Here is a 19,367-nt window from a genome sequence, read left to right on the forward strand (position 1 = left end):
TGCATACGTACTTAATGTTAATAAATATAAAAAATTTATTGACTTGAATCAGATACATAAAATTAATGAAGTAATAGTATGTCGGTATTCATTATATTTTATAACCCAAACTATATTCAATAGACAATTTGCATTTGACGCCAATCTTATCGTGTAAAATTTCATACAAACATACTTGATTAAGGCATGAACTGAAATGTAAATAATGACGGATACAAATCCATTCCAATGAGACAGTTATACTGTAGTAACGTTACATTAATATTTTAGAATATCTGAAGTTTACTCGCGAATAAGAATTGAATATGAGCTTTAATGTTATTCAAAATGTGAATTGAAATTTTATCTTGTAACACTTTTAATATTTTAGTATTCTACAAAGTTATCTAGAAAAATTTTATATCGATTTCTCGATTACATCTACTCATCGAAAGTACTGAGAAATATATTACGATGAAATATACGGACGCCAATTAAAATCCCATATGAGCATAGTCTATCAATCATCTAACTGACAGAGTAATGCAACTCCTCGTCGAATCCAGTGAGTTGCTTCTTTATCCGTTAATAAATTAACAAATACGACAAAATTAGTTGAGTGGCCAGTCGTCGAAAGCGTGCCTCGCCTAGCACTTGTTTTGTAGACAGGACATGAATAAGTAGATTTGTCTGGAATGTCTTCATATTTGGAAGGTTTTATGTAAAGCTGTAGATTAGAGGTTTTCAGTTAAGGAAAAAAATGAATAGTTTTAATTATAAAATTTTCTATAATTTTAAATAACTTTCAAAATAAATTTGCTATCATAATGGCGGTAGTTAGAAATATGTTAGGATACTGTTGGGAGTGCATCATATAATATTTTCGGGTAAGATTCTCCTAAAACCATTTTTTCTCTATCCCAACGAGCACCTTCCAAAAACAATCCCTACAAATAATATAATATATTAGTATGAAATAGTAAAGGAACTGTTGGTTAATGAATATTTAGGGCAATATTATTATACTTACAGTACAATACACTCCATCTTCAGGCTTTCCATTTGTAGACCCATCGTCTCGTAATACCTCAAAGTCAAATCCTAAATGATCAATTGGAATAGTATATTTTCTGGCAAAATTTTGCGATGTACCTATTGAAAAGTTTCAATTATTATTAGGAATTATTCACTATAATAAAGTCCAATAATCTGCGCTACTTTTTCTATACTCACCCGTTAAGAAAGATTGTGTGAAAAAGAACCCAGAGAGCCAAAAGACATTTGGTATGCCATTATCTATCCAAGCTTGAAAAAATTTCAATCTCGCTAATAAGTCAGAAATATAGCTTCCGAGAGGCTTTAAAGACGGATATGATTTCTGTGCCCATAATGTTGGTACTTTGCCAACAAGCATGCTATCAAACATATCTTCCAGAACTTCAGACATTACCATCAAACCCTAAACGAGGTTAATGCAAATAGCCTTAATTATATACATGATTTAGCTTACAAATAATTATTATCATAATAAGAGCATGAAAATTATAATTCCAAACCAGATATTATAGATGCATACAGTACGGTATATCTAATCTACCTCGTATATTATAGCATTTATAACTAGTAAGATAAATAATTCCGTGTAATTACTTTAATTGCTTTCAAAATGTCCTTCAAGCTCTCTCGAATTACAACAATTAACCGGTTAAATCGAATCAATTCCTGTCTGAGAACTGTATTCATTGACTCCTCGTAGCTAACAGGATATTTTTTCATTACCTATAGAAGTATAAAAGAATAAATTAATTACATATTACAACAATCAATTTACCGATATAAGCGATGCATAATTGGGTAAAAAATATTATTTAACTAACGTACATAATTCATATCAAAATCTTTTGGTATCTTTTGTAAGATGTCCAAAGCTAATTCTTCTATTAATTCTTGGGAAGATTTATTACTGCCAGTGGCTTGTCTCGGTAATGTAGTGAGGATATCATTGAAAAGCTGCATTGTCAAGTACAACGGAAATTATTAAGTTGATATGACGAAAATTGCAGGTTATCATTTAAAGTAAACTCAAATACCTGTAAAGTTGCTTGTTGATCTTTAGTAATATCAGCATTTTCATGAAGACCGAACACTTCCGGATATGGCGTTAATGGTAAACTTCGTATGTACTCAATGCAATTATCATAAGAACCATCAGATGGAGCAAAATATAAACCGCTAGGGGATAATCTACGTGTATTATAAATATCATCAGTTTGCTTATGTTATCTGTAATGTTTATCTTGATTATAGAATTATATTAATAAGATAAAAATCAATGTTAGTTACCTATAATTATCGTCTGTAACTATTTCATTGCAATAAAATATGGACAATGTACTTAAAAGTAGTCGACGATCTTTATCATCAGTTACTCTTCCACCATGATTGCATTGCCCTGTCAAGTAAATTAAAGCATCCAAGGGTATTTCTTCATATTCGTTAAGAAACATCTAGTTGTAGTAATTAGATAAAACCAACATAAATAACTCCATCTGTGCTACTATTAATTTCAGTTTTAATGTCATGTGTAAAATATAATGAATAGTTATTATTCAGTTATAAAATCATCCACATCAGTATATGAAATAAATATTTATATTTTATATTAGCGGTGACTAGCCCACAATGAAGAACCTATTCAATGATAATTGTATTTCCGTGATTTAAAATGCAATCATCAAACCTTTAAGCTTTAAAATATGTTAATGGCTGACAATTATATCTTATTTTATTTACCGTAATTGTCTTAAACTGATACGTAGATCTGAGTCGTTAAATTCGTATGCAATATTCCAACCTAATGGGCCAAACTGACGCCTTTCCTGGACAAGAGCATGAAAGAAACATAAACCAAACACCAATTTACGCCACGCTACAGGTTTATTACAGTCATTATAAAATTCGTGATCGCTAATTGGATCTGTCAAATAAGATCTTAATAGATTAGCACGTAATCCTTTCGGTGGTTCATTTGTCATTTTGACTCCATCTTGTAATAATGTGACGGGAAAATGCTTCGATGGATAACTGGTCAACCATAAACGAAAATTGGGATGAGTTTTATCCGGTGTGATAACTTCTTTTACATATTTTTTCTAATACTGGCATCCAACTTGTTGCTAGATGACAGTTTTGTAACACTACCCATGTACCATGTTGGATAGCGTGCTCAATCATTTGAGCTGCAATTGGACCTTGCCCTTGTCCTAATGAAATTGCACGACATTGATGGCCTTTAATGCCTTTATCTTCAGCAAATTTTAATAGCGTTACCATTGGATCAGCGCCAGGGGATAAGATAAATATCAGTGGGGCACAACAATGTGAATCCATGTAACTACTTTCCAGATCGAAAGGTGGAGGCTCTATATACTGTTTACTTAAATGATGCGCAATAAAATCTTGAACGGCTGGTATGACTTTATCTGGCCTCAGGCAACGTATTACAATTAATTTATCAATATCGTTTAGATTCTGATTCCAAGGTGAGGGTAATGGAGTTAGATGAGGTTGGATTGCATCATAGACAGCTTTCCATTCATGGGATCGATCGATAAAATCTTGTAGCCAATCTTTAAAATGTGGCAATGCAGATGCACGCACAATTTCAGCCCAAGCCTTATCGGTTAGCCAATCTTTAGCAGGATTTGGATAAGGATTATTTAATGCTACACCTCCGGTTAAGAGAAAACGCCAAGCTTCATCATCGATTTGATCTTGACTTTTCATGATACCAACACATAAGAGGAATGAGAACAACAATTTATCTTTTTCAAATAATGATCGGCATACATTTTTATAGATACTATAGGTAAAGTGCTCATTTAGATGAAAAATTCGCTCTTCAATATCACTATCGTCATCATCATCATCATCATCATTGCCATCATCATTTTTAACTGTACTCATTTTGTCTTTGTTGGCAAGGGATGGCTTTCTTGAAGATGGTGTTGAAGCTATCGTTGCTATGGATGGCGATGTTGATGTCATTTTGCTTTGTTCAATCGATTGCAAGTATAAATTAATAAACCATGTCAGTGAATATTGATACATAGGATCAATACTGGCGATATCAGAGATGCAAAAGAATAAGATCGATGAGTGAGTAGCTACTGGTTTATATTTATTACGTGCTTCGTTAATTTTTTCCTCTGTTGCCAATGCAACTTGCTGTTTAGCAAAGATTTCTGCAGATAAATTTTTGGATGAAGATAAAATTTTAATCGCTTCTTCATTTTCCAAGATGTCACCTTGCGTTGTGGATAAAATCTCTAAAATTTTACCTTCAATTAATTTTAATTGCCAGTTATTGTCAGCACTCTCAACTACTAATTGATTACGTCTTGCTTCTAGATTTGGCTTCTCTTTTGCTACAAGAATGCCTAAGAGTTGATCTTCCAAGCCGGTAGGGGTAATCATAAAATTTAGCAGCGTTACCTTTACTGTGACTTCCGGTAAATAATGAGGATTTCTTAATCGAGTTGTAATATACAGACGGAAATCTTTGGAATATTCAATAATAGTTTCACCAAGTTTAATATAATCCACACCACCTTGTCGAAAAGTTTGTTTTAATAAGACAGTCTCTAATATTGGATCCAGTTCTTCACCAACATCTTCCAATAAAATAGGCAAACCAAGCTGTATATGATTTTCTAAGTGACGCAAATAATTTTGATCGGTTAATCTTATGACTGCTAACTGATTGGGCTTCTCCATGTTCTTGATCCATTTATTAGCTTGATTTTGTGGATCAATCATTAATGGCCAACGGCGCCCATGTGTAACAATGATTGCATTCTCATTTGAAAATGTATCAATAGGTAAGCCATCCATTTGCCATGATCGTAACTTAACTGGATCGCCCATAGTATCGGTAATACTGTAATTATCGGAACAGGGTATGGCCTTGAGCTGGCATAATTCTTTCCACTTGTCAACACAACTTGAACGAAAATCAATGGTAAATGCGCCTAAATAGGCAATAATACCGGCTGATAATAAGACATCACCAGTAATATTATTATAACGTTGAGTTAAAGCATCGGCGGCTTCATTCCAACGATCCTTTTCACCCCCTAAACCACCGATTAATTTTTCAGCACGAATCAATTTTAATGAACATAATTCAATGTTAGCTTCTAAATCGGCTTTCTTTTGTTGCATAGCATCCAACTGGTTGTATAATTCTTGTAATTTATCGGTTACTTCTTTTAATTGCTCACGTTTTGCATTTAATTTTTCTTGCTGTTTAGCCAAGACTAGTTCAGCTTCGGTTAATTTAACTTTTTTGGGAGCAACTAACTTTGCTACACTATCATAGGCTTCCATAGCGCGTACCCAACGGCATAAGCCTTCACATGCCGCTGATATATTCCGTATAGCGGTAGGTTCAAATTCTGGATTATTGACATATTTTTCGCGTATTTTTTTAATAATAACCGGTGAAATATTATCCTTATCATATTTTTTTAATGATTCTAGGAATTTAACATCCGCTAATAAACGAGTAGATGGACCCCAATAATCTTCAACCATTTTGCCTGTGCCAGCTGGATCTGGTCTACGTTCGGGTCGAATACCTTTCATAACACAAATGGCTTCCATGACCAATTTAACACCAGCCGCTGGATTTTTCATTGTTTTGACAAAGCTAATATCCTGCGGTTTAAGGGTATTTAAAGCAGCAATTGCACTTTCTAATGCAGGTATAGCTTGGGCTAATTCACTTTCACATTCATCACGAATCGCTTTTGCGATAGCTGCGGCTTCATCAGCAGACCTTTCATCTGCTTCAACTAGCTGTTTCTTAGCTTGAACTTCAACGGTATCTTGCTCAATTTTAGCTAACAACACTTCAGTTTCTTCTGATGTTTTCATCAATTCAGGCTGTAAGTCAGTTAATTCAGTTTGCATTACTGTTACTTGTTCAGCAGCAAAATCTAATTTATGTAAGCCAGCTGTGTAACGATGCTTCGAAATCATAATTTCACGCCGTTTTGAATTCAATAACGATTTAAACACCAATATTAATTCAAGATAGGATGTCGGTGTAACATAATTATAACGACGTAATGTAGAGTAGTAATCAGTCGATAATTGGCGTACGCTGCTATGAAAATATTGGCACATTTCCACACTAGCTTTCTTGATATTTTCTTCTAAATCAATTTCTTCCAAAAATTTCATAGCTACCCTTTCTAGTGCATCCTTTGGCCATGCTTGATACCAATCGATAGTACAGCAATTAATTAACGAGGGAAACATTCTTAAATGATTGCGGAATGCATCACCAATTGGGCTCATACACAGTACAATATGCAAGTTAGCCTTAACCCTTTCAATAAAGTAGTTGTACATGATTAACGGATTAACTTCTAATCGTTTGCCCTCATGCTTAGCAATCAACTGGATCTTATCAAGGATATCCATTTTTTCATCTTGTTGATATAAATTAGGTACATCACCAGTATTTAAAATGGTGTTAATGTCTTCTAAGAACAAATCATCTTTAATTTGATTATCATTCAACATGAAAACGATAGGTTTGCCATCGAGACCGGCTTTAAGAAATATTTTCTTCAAATCTTCACGCCATTCAACCTGGCCGTAATGGCGTGTTATTTCAATGAGATAGATTTCATAATTAGCCATAAACGTAGCCAACTTAGTTGCACTCTGGCGACCGCTACCACCAATCCCGATGAGGAGTGCATGGCCATTGGGTTGTTTTAAGATACGGCTTAAACGAGATACGTGTTCAATAGCAAAACGGAACATTACTAATGACATCGGCGTTTTGCTAATTTGATTGTAATCGCTTACATATTGCTCCATGATTGATGTTAACTGTGAAAAATTGGTAATTTCATTGTAAGCTTTAACTTCATTGCCAGTTGACATATAATCACCGAAAAATAAACTTCTTAAATCATCGTCGGTAAGGATTGGATTTTGAACATCGGAAATAAGATGTTTAAATAGTTTATTAATACTAATCTTGAATTGTTGCTGAGTACAATCTTTGATCATATTGAAGAAATTTTGTCGATCTTGATCGTCAATTAAGCGATCATAAAATACACGATAGACTTCATGAACCCATAAGCGTAGCATTTTATCATCATGATCATGTATTTGATCCGGCGGTAGTAGCATAACACCGCGAATAACACGAGCAAAATCGCGCAGATTGAAGATATAATGCGATTTCGATGGTGTTGGCAAGAAATTCCTAATAGCAAGATTATAGATATTTAATGTTGCCTGGACCATCATCTTTCCTAAGTGTATAAAGGATGAATCAAAATCATTGCGTTGAAAATGCCAATCTAGCATAGTACCAAAAATTTGCAGTAATGTCGAATTATCGAATGAATCGATTGTAAATATATTAAAATGGCGCAATAGTCGTTGGCTAATTGGATGGCGGCCGCCACCAGGAGGTCCCATAGCACTAATGATGCAAGTGTCCGTTAATTCTAATCGAGTGGTATCTTTTTTATCATACCAATGGCCATGATCAATCCATTGGCGCAATAATTCAATTGGTGGTTGGGCTCCATATTTCTCTTTAGCTGGCATATTTAAATCATCCACAAATAAGATCGCTCTCCTACCCATAGGTGGACCATAAATTCCTTTACGACGTCGATCGAGTTTAGACATAATAACATCTTGTGTTTGCTGAGCCGTTGTACGTGCAGAGAAGTTGATAAAATTGGGTACATATTCTTCTTTTGGTAAATTAATTAAATAATCAATCGTTAATGCTGATTTACCAGTGCCTGTTGGTCCTAAAATGAGTAATGGTATAGAACGCGATAAATAGAGTTTTAAGAAATAAACCTGTCTTGTAGTATCCAGTGTTGGTATGATCATATCATTAATTTTAGAACTCAATGGCGTATTTAATTCATTTTGTTGTATGCTATCACGCCAATGAGTCCAGGTGCTATGTAATCCTTTATAATCGTAGTAGAAATCATAAATTGTTCCACGCTCTGGAAATACATGACTTTTAGGTATTTTAATATCTTTGGGCTTAGGATTTTCTTTATCTGTTCCACTAACTAAAGTGCGAAAGAATAAATTCAATTTAACCCTACTGTCGTTATTGATTGCGCTACCAATCGACCACGTTAATGCGAACAAATAAGTACATTGCAACCAAGTATTGGTTTTGGATTCTAGTATGGCAATCTCTTCTTCGTTTTCATGATGGCGATAGTCCTGATATATAGACTGAATATCTTTCAACAAGCAAGTAAGTAAATTCAAAAATGAGGCTACTAAGTGCATATCTGATGTATCCACGAAGGATTTGCATTCTTGTTGGATGAAATTCAATGTCGGTGGTAATAGCCAACACATTAACTGCTCAATCATATCGATATTTTCTTGCTTCAATAAAGTAATAGTTTGTGGTAAGGTGACTAAATAAGATTTAATCAAAGATTGCCAGCCTAATTGTTTGGATTCCATATAAATCATACCGCAACGGCTAACAGTTGCAGGCGATGCTTGCTCAAGATCTTTTGGTTCAAAAATTAAATTTTGCTTTGCGTTCATTTGAATAATTTCACCGCTCATAAGGCATAATTTTTTATTGTCGTCAAGAACAGTATTCATATTTTCAATCCATACTGCATCAACAGGGCCGTCAAATATGATCCACTTGCGTTCATTGCTTGTCGAGCTAGCTTGCTCACGGAAAGCATTTGCTAATATACCATCAGACCATTCGTGTGAAACAGGATCAAATGCTCCATATAATTGCCCCATGGTTACTGCTTTAGGATTAATGATACGATAGAGTACACGATGTTCTCCTAATAATTGACCTTGTTGGTCTAGATCAAGTAAAGCATTCGCTAATACCTTATATGCGGTTGTTTTACCGCTTAATGGTTCGCCAACAATCATAAAACCATGGCGTACTAACATCATCTCATAAATTTGGATAATTTTTTCGACAAACCAGTCGATTGATTGTAAATTTTTCAATCTTAGATCTCGCAGAATGGCTTCTTTTAATGGTCCATAATCATTATGACTTAATTGTATGTTAGGGAACAGATCTGAGATAATGCCATTAAACAGCGGTATGTCTTGGGCTAAAAATTTAGGCAAATTGACATCTTTCAATGCTCGAAGTAAAATATGACTCTCATTTTCGTCGGGATATTGCAACTTAAGATTACCTGCGGCTGTTAAGACTGATTTAACAGCTCGCATACCGTAATCGTAATGATGTTGTGAAGATAATTGCTCGGAACATAACCGATAGGTAGCAACAATTTTAGCCGATAAATTGCGTGCATCGACAAAACCTAACGAATATAATACTATTTCACCAATCATAGCATAATCAGGTACCATCATGGCTACAGTACGAAAGAGTACTTTAAGATTGTCAGGCAATTCTTGCCGACCAGCATAACCAGGATTCATAGTGATGAAGATTGTACAAGTAGGATCTAATGAGATTTCTGTTCCTTCAAATATAAACTTCTCGACACCACTTGCAATACCTTGTTGTATACTTAAGATTTGCTGTGCTACTACCGATAATACCTCTAATTCAATACGATTAAATTCATCGAAACATGCCCAAGCACCTGCCTGTGCTAAACCTTTAAAAAATTTCCCCATTGCTTTATAATCAAGCCCATCCGAGCAATTGAATACAACACACTGTTTTGCTACTGCTTTTGCTAAATCTTTGCATGTTTCAGTTTTACCTGTACCGGCTGGGCCCTCAGGTGCTCCACCAAGATTTAATTTAATCGCACCCATTAAAGTTCGATAACAACGATCTGTTAACGGTGTAATTACGAGACGTGAACTATTGCCAAGATATTCATAACCATAGCATATATTAGTGGTAATCATGCGAACTAATACTTGTGATTCTTCCCAGTAGTATCTTAATTGACTTATCCATTGAAAATCATCGGTGTTATTCACTTGATGTTCGACTAATTGATGAACAACATCTCGGGCGTGAACATCAATAACAATCAGCGCTCCTAATGTAACCCGTGATCCAGGATCTAATTTTCCTCGGACTAGTTGAACAATATCATCAATCTGTTTATTACACTTTTGTAAATAATTCTCCAATCCATGCTGTTGAGATAAAGCGGCCATGACTTCTAGTGTCCAATAAACTGAACTAGCACAAATAACTACTTGGCCTGGCCAGTCTAAGACCCATTTTGGTCGTGGGTCTTGAGGATAAGAATCCATGGCTTGTTCAATTATCTTTTGTAAACTTCCCGTCATAGCTTGTTCCACTTGCAACAACCATTTCTCGACCATTCCACGAGCTCTAACAGGATAAACTTTATTGGTTAAAGTGACAATTTCATTTTCAGCGCTGATCATTCCAGTAATCTCCAAGTCATCATTAAATTCTAATCGATTAATACCCTCGAAGCATTTCTTTAAATGAGGCTGTACACGCAACGGATCTTTGGTTTCCGATAAAATTTCTAATAGTTCGTCATTAGATAAAAAGAAAAAACGAGGAAAGTAAAGTCGTTTCTTTTCAAGATAACTATTTAAGCCCTTCTGGATTTCTTCAAGCAATATATTGGAATCTTCTAAACGTTGCAGCATATTCATTTGCGATGTACACATGAGTACTAGTGGCTCTTTCACCGATTCCGTCATGATATCGCGCCAGTAGCTGTCAACGATGCCAAATTTACGACTCTCATCCGGCATTTGAGCCATAATATCTTCAGAACCGAATATTGGCTCCAGATATAGCCAAGTAGCTTGGCATTTAAGCCATGCATCTAAGATATCTTGTACACTTGTTAGTTGTTCTTCCCATATCTTAATCTCTTCTTCATATGGCTTAATATAAGGAGATCCACGTATAGTTTGCGTTTTGATAAGGTGATCATCTAGTAGAACTTGTATGTCGTCGATGGATGACAAGATAGATATTCCTTTTTCACGATATTCAACGAATTCAAAAGCTATTTCTTCCCATTCACTCTTCATTTTCTTAATAGAAGTTTCCAATGCATACTCTTTTGTTGCTAAACCGCTAACTTCTTCCAGCCTGTAAAGTTATTAATTATAAATCATAACTGGTTCAAATATCTTATAGATCGCCAATTAAAACAACAAATGATCATTCACTTTACTATATAAATTTATATAACTAATATCATTAAATGTGATTACCTCTCCATAAATTTATTTAAATCATAATCCAACAGGTGGCTAAAGGCGGTATCTTCGTCAGGTTTAATATCATATTCGACGATTTCGCTCATCTAACCAAAGACAAAAGAAAGAAATTTACAATTTTTCCTAAATACAGACCATGGATTCATTGTCTATGTTATAAAATACTTCTATACTCCATGTAGATTTTTTGGTGTATTTGGAAATAAATGAAGGTGAGGTTCCTATAGGTACAATAAATTACATACCGATTCCCAATGACGATCTTTCAAACCTGGATTTCGTAATATTTGTAAGATGGGTAAATTTATTTTAAATTTCTCCAATTTCGATTTAACGGTTTCGACAACGCGTCGTGGCGAAGTCACATCCGAAAATGTTCTTGATAATCGGTGAATGGTATGCCACATGGTTTCAAAATCTTCAGTAATTTTATCAGCATCCAATTCAAGAAATGATCCTATATATCGTGAAAAAATTTTAATGCCTATTTAATCGACAGAGCAAGACTTATTTTATCATGATGAAGCTGATGGCAGATAGCAGCAATCAATCTGAAAGTAATTACTTACCGTTCATCCAAATTTCATGTTTAGTATAAAATTCCAATGCAGTTTTCCACAATTTATCATAAGGGTCTTTAGTTGCGAACATAACACTTAGTTGGGGGAAAGCGGATGGTGGCCAATCTAATAGTTTTTCTTCACTGTTAATAGCTTCCAAATCTTCGGATGCAGCCAACAATTTCTCATGAAGATCTTGCAACGTATCGACATTTTTCTTCATTTCTTCCATTGCCATTATCTCTTTTCGTCTAAATATTTCTATATCAGAGCTATACGTTATGATTTTTCCTTCCAGTAGTTTTACTCTTTTTCTTAGCTTTAATAATAATAGAATATGTTAGTCAATATTGGATTTTCATAGGCCTTACAACAACATAAATCAAACTGTAAGGTCACGATTACGTTTCCATCGGTAGAATAGCGATTTTTATTATCTTAATTATATATTTTTTTTCATTTGTCTTAAGAATCTTTCTATGCCATACCTCTTCTTCCGCAAGATCCCTGCGATTTTGCATTCTAGCACCCATTATATCAAAAGTGCGAGCGATTTGATGAGGCCAATTAAAAACTGTATTATTTAATTTCATATCATCCGTTGACAATGTTGCGTAATCAAGGAGGAAGTCTAATCGATTTGAAGCCTTAGCAATATCGTCCTGCAATCGGTATACTTTTATCATACTAGCTTCTTTAATGAACTCCATCAAACTAACTAACTCTTCGGTATTACGAGGAATCTCTTGAGATCGCTCAGAAATTTCTTCATAGCGACGACATAATGCCTTATTTAATTCACGATGATTTTCTACTACATGAGTCACCAATTTTCTAATCAGGAAATTGCAACGATCCATAAGATCTCTTTTCAATTCACTACAGTCAAGTCTCAACATATTCAGCGATACAACGGTTAACAGTGAGCCAATTTCGTTTCTGGTTGCTTTTAATTGGCCTATTTTCTACGAAATAAATTAAAATATTTTCAATCCAATTATATGAAATTTCATAGGTAGATCGTAATAATGCAGTATTGCAATGATGGAATCAATTCGATACCTCAGAGAAGTCATATAATTCATGATCTTCCTTAAGAAACGTGATCGTCTCTGATTCCGCTTTACCACTTAATAAATGCAAGTATTGTTTATAGATATCGAGGTACCTGGAATGGTTTGAATAGCGTTTTCGTAAATTAATTATTTTAGAGTTAATCAGGAGGATAAATTTAAACACATAATAGTAATAATTTCAGACTTTTACCGTTTTGGGCCATTGGTATTATTTTTATAGGTCTTAAGCGCGTCTTCAATAATATCGACAACCGTTGTCTCCGAAACCTTTACGGAGCTTAAAACCAGTTGATGTTCCTTCATGTTCGGAAATACTTCGTGTTCGATCTGTAAATTTAAGCCATAACGCATAAAAATCTTGGTGAGGGATCAAAAAGGATCACTTTTAACTACAAGCTGAAAGTTAGTATATTATGCTTTATGCAGGCTAATATCTATTAATCGCAGCAAGCAAATAAGGTTTTCGCATACCCTGGGTATATCTTCAGCACTCCTGATTATCTCTTTAAAAATCCTAACAATGACCTCTCCAATATCAGAAAATGTAGGACTGATGATAATGGAAGGAGCTTTAGTCAGGGCCCTAACTGTTATCATCTAAATTTTAAAGATAAATAAAGTCAACTTAAATCGAATACAGCCAGATTAACAAAATGATGCGAAAAAATATTCCTTTTCTAGGTATACCTGGCGTTGAGGAAAGTTTAATTCCTTATAAAATTTTTCAAAGTCATTGCCATTCTGCAGAGTAAGATTAGTCAATCAGTCTAGTACTAATTGCTTAAATTATATATTAAGGTAATAAAAAGTAGTAATTATTTACGATAAAAAATTTAAATCTTATGCCTACTACGGTATATGTATATATATATATATATATATATATACCTTGTACAATTTAAAATATTCAAGTAAATCCCGCAAGGAATCCATCACTAAATTTCGAAGTTGGCGTGACATTAATGTTGCAACGCAAGAATACAAATGTTGGACTAATTCGGTTGATTCTACTTCGCTTGCGGGAATCAAATACGTCCATAATTGTTTGTTAGTTAAGAATTGCTTAGCACATTCTGGAACCCACCTAAAGGTAAATAAAAATTAGTTTTTAAATTAGACTATACAGATATTAATAACATAGCATTTCATTAATCAATAATGGCAGCATACATAATTTTTTAAAATTGTCATTATTTACCTGTTGATTAACATCTGCCTTGTCCTATTACATTGATTCCGAATTATTTCTTCCAATTCATCGGGTAACGGTGGAGATTTTAAGTCTTCATAATTGTAAGGACCAGACTGATCATCCGGTAAGGATGTGATATTGATTAATTCCGCGACATTAACGAATCTGGTGTCCTTATAACTATGAGAAACAACAAATTCTATTATTTGCTATTATTTCGATAGAGGTGCTGATATTACCTGAGGAGATCAAATAACCGTAATCTATGGAATTTGCTTATTCAAATTATATGCAATATCATTTAAACGTGGAGATATTGAATAAATAGACATAAATTTGATTTCCTATGGTGAGGCTTTTTTCGTCAATTTATTATCCAACTGCAGATATTCAAATAAAGTTTACGCGCACGGATTTTTAATTTTATTTATCCCTTGATTAATTATATTGTGTACATCAATCATACTGTTATTAAAATTAAAAACATGATATTATTGTATAGGGTCGAATTTAAAGGGTAAGTTAAATTAAGAATAGCATTGAAGAATGAAGCGTTATACAATTGTATGAAGGGGCTTCAAATCGATTTTTAAAAATGCATCGTTGTATAATTAATTACATATATTCTTACCAGTCATTCCAAATATTTTCAATATTGATTAACAATGGATTAATGGTGAACAAATGGCTTTCAATGTACTCTTTAGCGGATATGTAATTTGAATGCCAGGGAACAGGTGCTCGTATGGTTCTATTTTGGATTTTATATAAAATTTAGTATAATATTATTACCTCCCTATCAAGTTAAATTAGCACTAATTAAGTCATTAACATAAGTTAGGGTAAAGAACTTTGCACTGCTATACTATTGTTGTCCATGAATTAATCTAACATTAAATCATACTATACCTTGACGGAAAAGATTTTGGAGTCCAGTGTATTTGTAGTCGTTCCCTTTCTTCATTATCTTTCAATATATAATCGACTAAAAAGTAATATAATTTGTAGTCAGAATTATATTTCTTAGCTGATACAATACCAAGCTACAATACAATAGTAACGCTATATGCTCATAGTCATGCTGGAGGCACTTATTTCTACCTACCAATGCATGTACGAATGCTGAAGTAGTAATCGTTTAAAACTTCACTTTTAACACTATTGATAATATCTGGTGCCAACTTCTGTTGCATAAGTCTATCTGTAATTAAGTTTTCTATATATGTAAAATTGCTTTCTGGATATTTTGCAATGGCTCGCTGGTCGATCCCTCTATAGAGATAGTAATAGTAACGCTAAAATATGGAAAATAGGGTACAAATTAGAGCCATATTTACGATATGCAAAATAAAAGAAAAGAAAAATTAAATAGTTTTTTTACCTCAGCATCTTTTTCAGAGGGTTCGGAACTATTTTGATAATCTTCTGTTTGCCATCTAGTAGCTGTGATTTGCTCTTGAGGTGATAGTGGAGGGCTACTAGGTAATACCATCAGTCTTTAAAATATAATTTATCAGTGAACAATATGGAGTATTAGTACAATCCATCGAAAAAGTAATTCTATGTGAAAATATGCTAACTCTGAATCCTTCTTCTTTTTATGTGAAAGCCCATTAGTTCGAGGGGATGAAGGAGGAATAGTTAATTTTAACGTTTGCTTATTGCGCGGTGAAGTGGATTCTAATATGAAATTTCCATTTGGTCAAGGTAAACAGTCGTATAAGATAAATTGTACGTTTATGTTATTTACTATTTGACAGAAAGGAATTAGCGAAGTAAATATAGTAAAAGTTTGATTAGTAAAAATTAGCTGACGGATAGTTGATAAATAGAAATAGATCTTTCAATTTAGATACGATTTGTTCCACTACCATTTGAGGTAAAACGTTTTTTGGATAAATTTTGTATACGAAGATTCCGGGCGGTTGGCGTGTAATTATTACCAATACACTCTGTTGGGGTTCTATGGTACTTTTCTTCTTTAAATGGTGCTGCTTGAGTCCATGATCCGATATTTTTCATCATCGGTGGATGCTCACCGTGTTTTTGTACAATCTAACGAAAAGTAATGTATAGCATGAAATAAGTAAATCAGTAAATAGTGACAGATTCTGTCGAAATGTAAACGAGATTTAATAATTTTTCAAACGAAAATTTACAATGTTCTACCATCACAATAAAGTTATTACGCCATTAATTAATTAATTATTTTAGAAGCATGGAATTACTATTGTTTTTGGTTAAGAGTTATCATATCACTCTCATTGAGTATCTCTTGTCTGTAAAAGCTATCCTCAAAGTACAGGTAATGCAATCTCCAATTAATCACGATACTTGCCTCATACAAATCGGATTGTCTATTTTGAACAGCTGGCAATGGAGGAAGAGATGGAATTCCTCGAATGTATGAGGTATTCATCAAAGGAGATTCCGAATGCTAAGAAAATTGTACACAAGTATACGTTAAAATTAAGGTATTAAAAAATATTTTAACGTAACGATTAGAATTACGAGTGCATAGGCTTAAGATTGATTTTGAACAAATTTCAAAATTGATCTACAAGATTTCGAGTAGTACAATTATCTTCTAGGTGTGGGATGTTAAACGATATTGATAGCTTTACATAATTTATTGGTCATTTATTTGCATATGAAATCATTTGATAACCTATCTCATAAGCTCTGTAAGAATATTGCTAAGATGATAGAAAAGCGATAAAGAAATTTAACTTTCTATAAAAGATTTGATTATTTACGATTTTCTCATATTCATTTGATCATACTGCAATTTCACATCTGAGTGGAATATTAATTTTTACGATTACTACCTTAGCACGCTCAAAAGCTGACATGACCGCGTCTTTGGCTCTTTTAAAACATTTAAATGCCACGTTAATTTCATTATAGAATAAGAAAAAATACAAAATAAACCGTCAAAGCCGCGTTACAAACACTTTAACATTTAGTCCTTTGCTGATTAGTTCGACATAACATTTCAATTAAAGTTATCATCAAAGCAACTAAAAGTATAAATATATAAGAGAACATTTAACGAGATACAAATCGTGAATATGTTGTATCTTAATCATCCAATACAATTAATATTAAGTAATATTTGTCTTCAGCAATACTGCTACTATAACATCACTACAGCATTTATTACACGTTAGTTTGCATCAACGAAATCGTGCAGTAATCACAGAACTATACTACTTGATGTTAATTAATCTGTAAATTATACCAATCGTTAGAAGAGGCGTTGATTACACTTGCAGTTCTTCAATTCTTTCTTATTATTTTCAGTAGGATCCAATTTTATTCTCTAAATTTTATGCGATGTATTTGCAATATAATACATTGAACAATCGATTTGACTTATTGATGGTAAATTTCCATCAAAAGATTATGACAACTAAATAATTCAACCAAAGTTGTGATAATGTGACAAAATAGGACTTGAACTTTAATCGGTTACTCTGTACTGGTAACTGTATCTAAGAGAATCGAGCCTATGTACACAAATAGTACCAGTTCAATTATACTGGCAGCCTGGTATTATTCCATAATGGTCACAGCCTATGCATCTAGGGAGATAGTATCACCATAAGTGGTATTGCTACTGTTATCTACAGTAGCTCATCAACATTATAAAACAGATGATTATTGTGGACAATCCATATCATTATTTAATACATCCGTAATAATAATTTAGTAGCATTTAGTGACGTTGACAGTATTAAACGTATTAGCACGACTCAAGCAGAACAATGCGTGTTAATACGCTCCACTGCCTATAATATGTTCTTGTTGTTTTTGCTTGGAATTCTATACCTACATCGGGATGGAAGTTTCCATCACGGTATAATCCCTATTAATTACAAAACGATCTGCAGCAGTAGATAATTAATGGAATATGTTATATGGCGGCCACTGTTGTTGCAGTGGTTTGTGTCATGACGACCGTTGCCGTGGTAACATTCTTAAACTAACGAATTTTGCAATAATAAGATAAAGTAGTATAAATGATATTTAATACTACCCCATAGAATTTCATCGGATGACTAGAACGCTGTAATATGGCGTTCATGATACTTATGTTAGTCAAAATTATCACATCATCATGCTTTTAGTGCAGTGACTATATGACAGTAGGTACTACTTTACGCTGCTTACTTCTATATGTCAGCATTCAAGACACGATTATCAATTAAAATGAAAGTTATGTTTGTACTAGAGCATGCTTTCGACATAACATACAGCATTGAGTATAGGCAACGGTCTATAATAGTACAGCATACTATACTGATCTGACGATATGAACGAACTAGCGCGATTTAAAGTTTATAAGTACTCGCACACAGTCATTTTCTAATACATAACTTTTTGCACAGTCAATACGGCCGGAACCGAATTTAATACTATCCTGCATAATTTAGTGCGGACAATATGTACTACCCCATAGGCAATCTAAATTATGCCTATGACATTTTAATACGAACAAAAGCATAGTAGGTTCGTCTTATTATATTAAATACATCTTGGCTAGTATAAGATCTCATCAACTTAGTTGATTGGAGAGTAACTAGTATGGATACTATACGACGCAACAGTCGTTGACCCTGGCAATAAAATATTGTCAATCATTTGAACTGAAACGCATTGTTCAATTTTCCATTGTCCATTCCTATAACAACGACCGTTATTATTGTTAAACAATAAATTATAGTACCTGCTATATATATTTCCTGTACATGTTACTACATTCATGCCTTCCCTGTTGTACTGTAATAGTAGATTGTGATGTATGTAATTAGGCATAAAATATCATCTTACTTGAGTTAATTTATTTCTTAATTTACTAGTAGAGATTGATCCATGGTATACGTATAAGGAGACTACAAGATCTTAAGATACTATTTCTTGGATTTATAATTGATATAAAGGACGTTTTATTTCTAAAGACTCATAGGAAATTCGTTCCAATCACGGAAATCAAGTAGAAATAGCATATATTGCTGAAATTACCGGACATACGCGTATTTATTATCCGACCAAAACAACGTATCACAAAATAACTTAGTCTAATTTGTTATTGGATTGCTTCTGAAGGCCTAGATTAAAATGCACTAACAGTATATCATTAATGATCTAGCTGAACGTAAGTTTAAACAGAGATTTTTATTTCAATTTTACAATATCATACCACTGACATCAAGATATCTAAATATATTATTAAATTGATGATTTTCAACAGCCGTCATTTATCGTTTATGTATTCCTATAGGTCTAACGACA

At 33.5% G+C, this 19,367-nt stretch overlaps 1 protein-coding gene across 1 annotated transcript; it reads right to left on the reverse strand.

The window, feature by feature from the left end:
- Nucleotides 1-827: 827 nt before the first annotated feature.
- Nucleotides 828-16,924, reverse strand: TRIADDRAFT_52992 (uncharacterized protein; the record flags this gene model as incomplete). Its single annotated transcript, XM_002109733.1, has 26 exons — nucleotides 828-926; nucleotides 1,010-1,131; nucleotides 1,213-1,438; nucleotides 1,630-1,758; nucleotides 1,861-1,989; nucleotides 2,070-2,223; nucleotides 2,773-2,956; nucleotides 3,189-3,803; nucleotides 4,167-11,113; nucleotides 11,239-11,330; nucleotides 11,490-11,701; nucleotides 11,814-12,123; nucleotides 12,293-12,769; nucleotides 12,867-12,972; nucleotides 13,071-13,207; nucleotides 13,352-13,477; nucleotides 13,568-13,621; nucleotides 13,769-13,964; nucleotides 14,079-14,252; nucleotides 14,704-14,823; nucleotides 14,982-15,057; nucleotides 15,178-15,367; nucleotides 15,454-15,568; nucleotides 15,653-15,752; nucleotides 15,944-16,127; nucleotides 16,901-16,924. 26 exons carry the CDS (start codon nucleotides 16,922-16,924, stop codon nucleotides 828-830), a joined length of 11,298 nt encoding a protein of 3,765 aa, XP_002109769.1.
- Nucleotides 16,925-19,367: the final 2,443 nt, after the last annotated feature.

Source organism: Trichoplax adhaerens, genomic scaffold (genome assembly GCF_000150275.1).
Source record: "Trichoplax adhaerens TRIADscaffold_2 genomic scaffold, whole genome shotgun sequence".
In the NCBI taxonomy this organism is placed as follows: domain Eukaryota; kingdom Metazoa; phylum Placozoa; class Uniplacotomia; order Trichoplacea; family Trichoplacidae; genus Trichoplax; species Trichoplax adhaerens.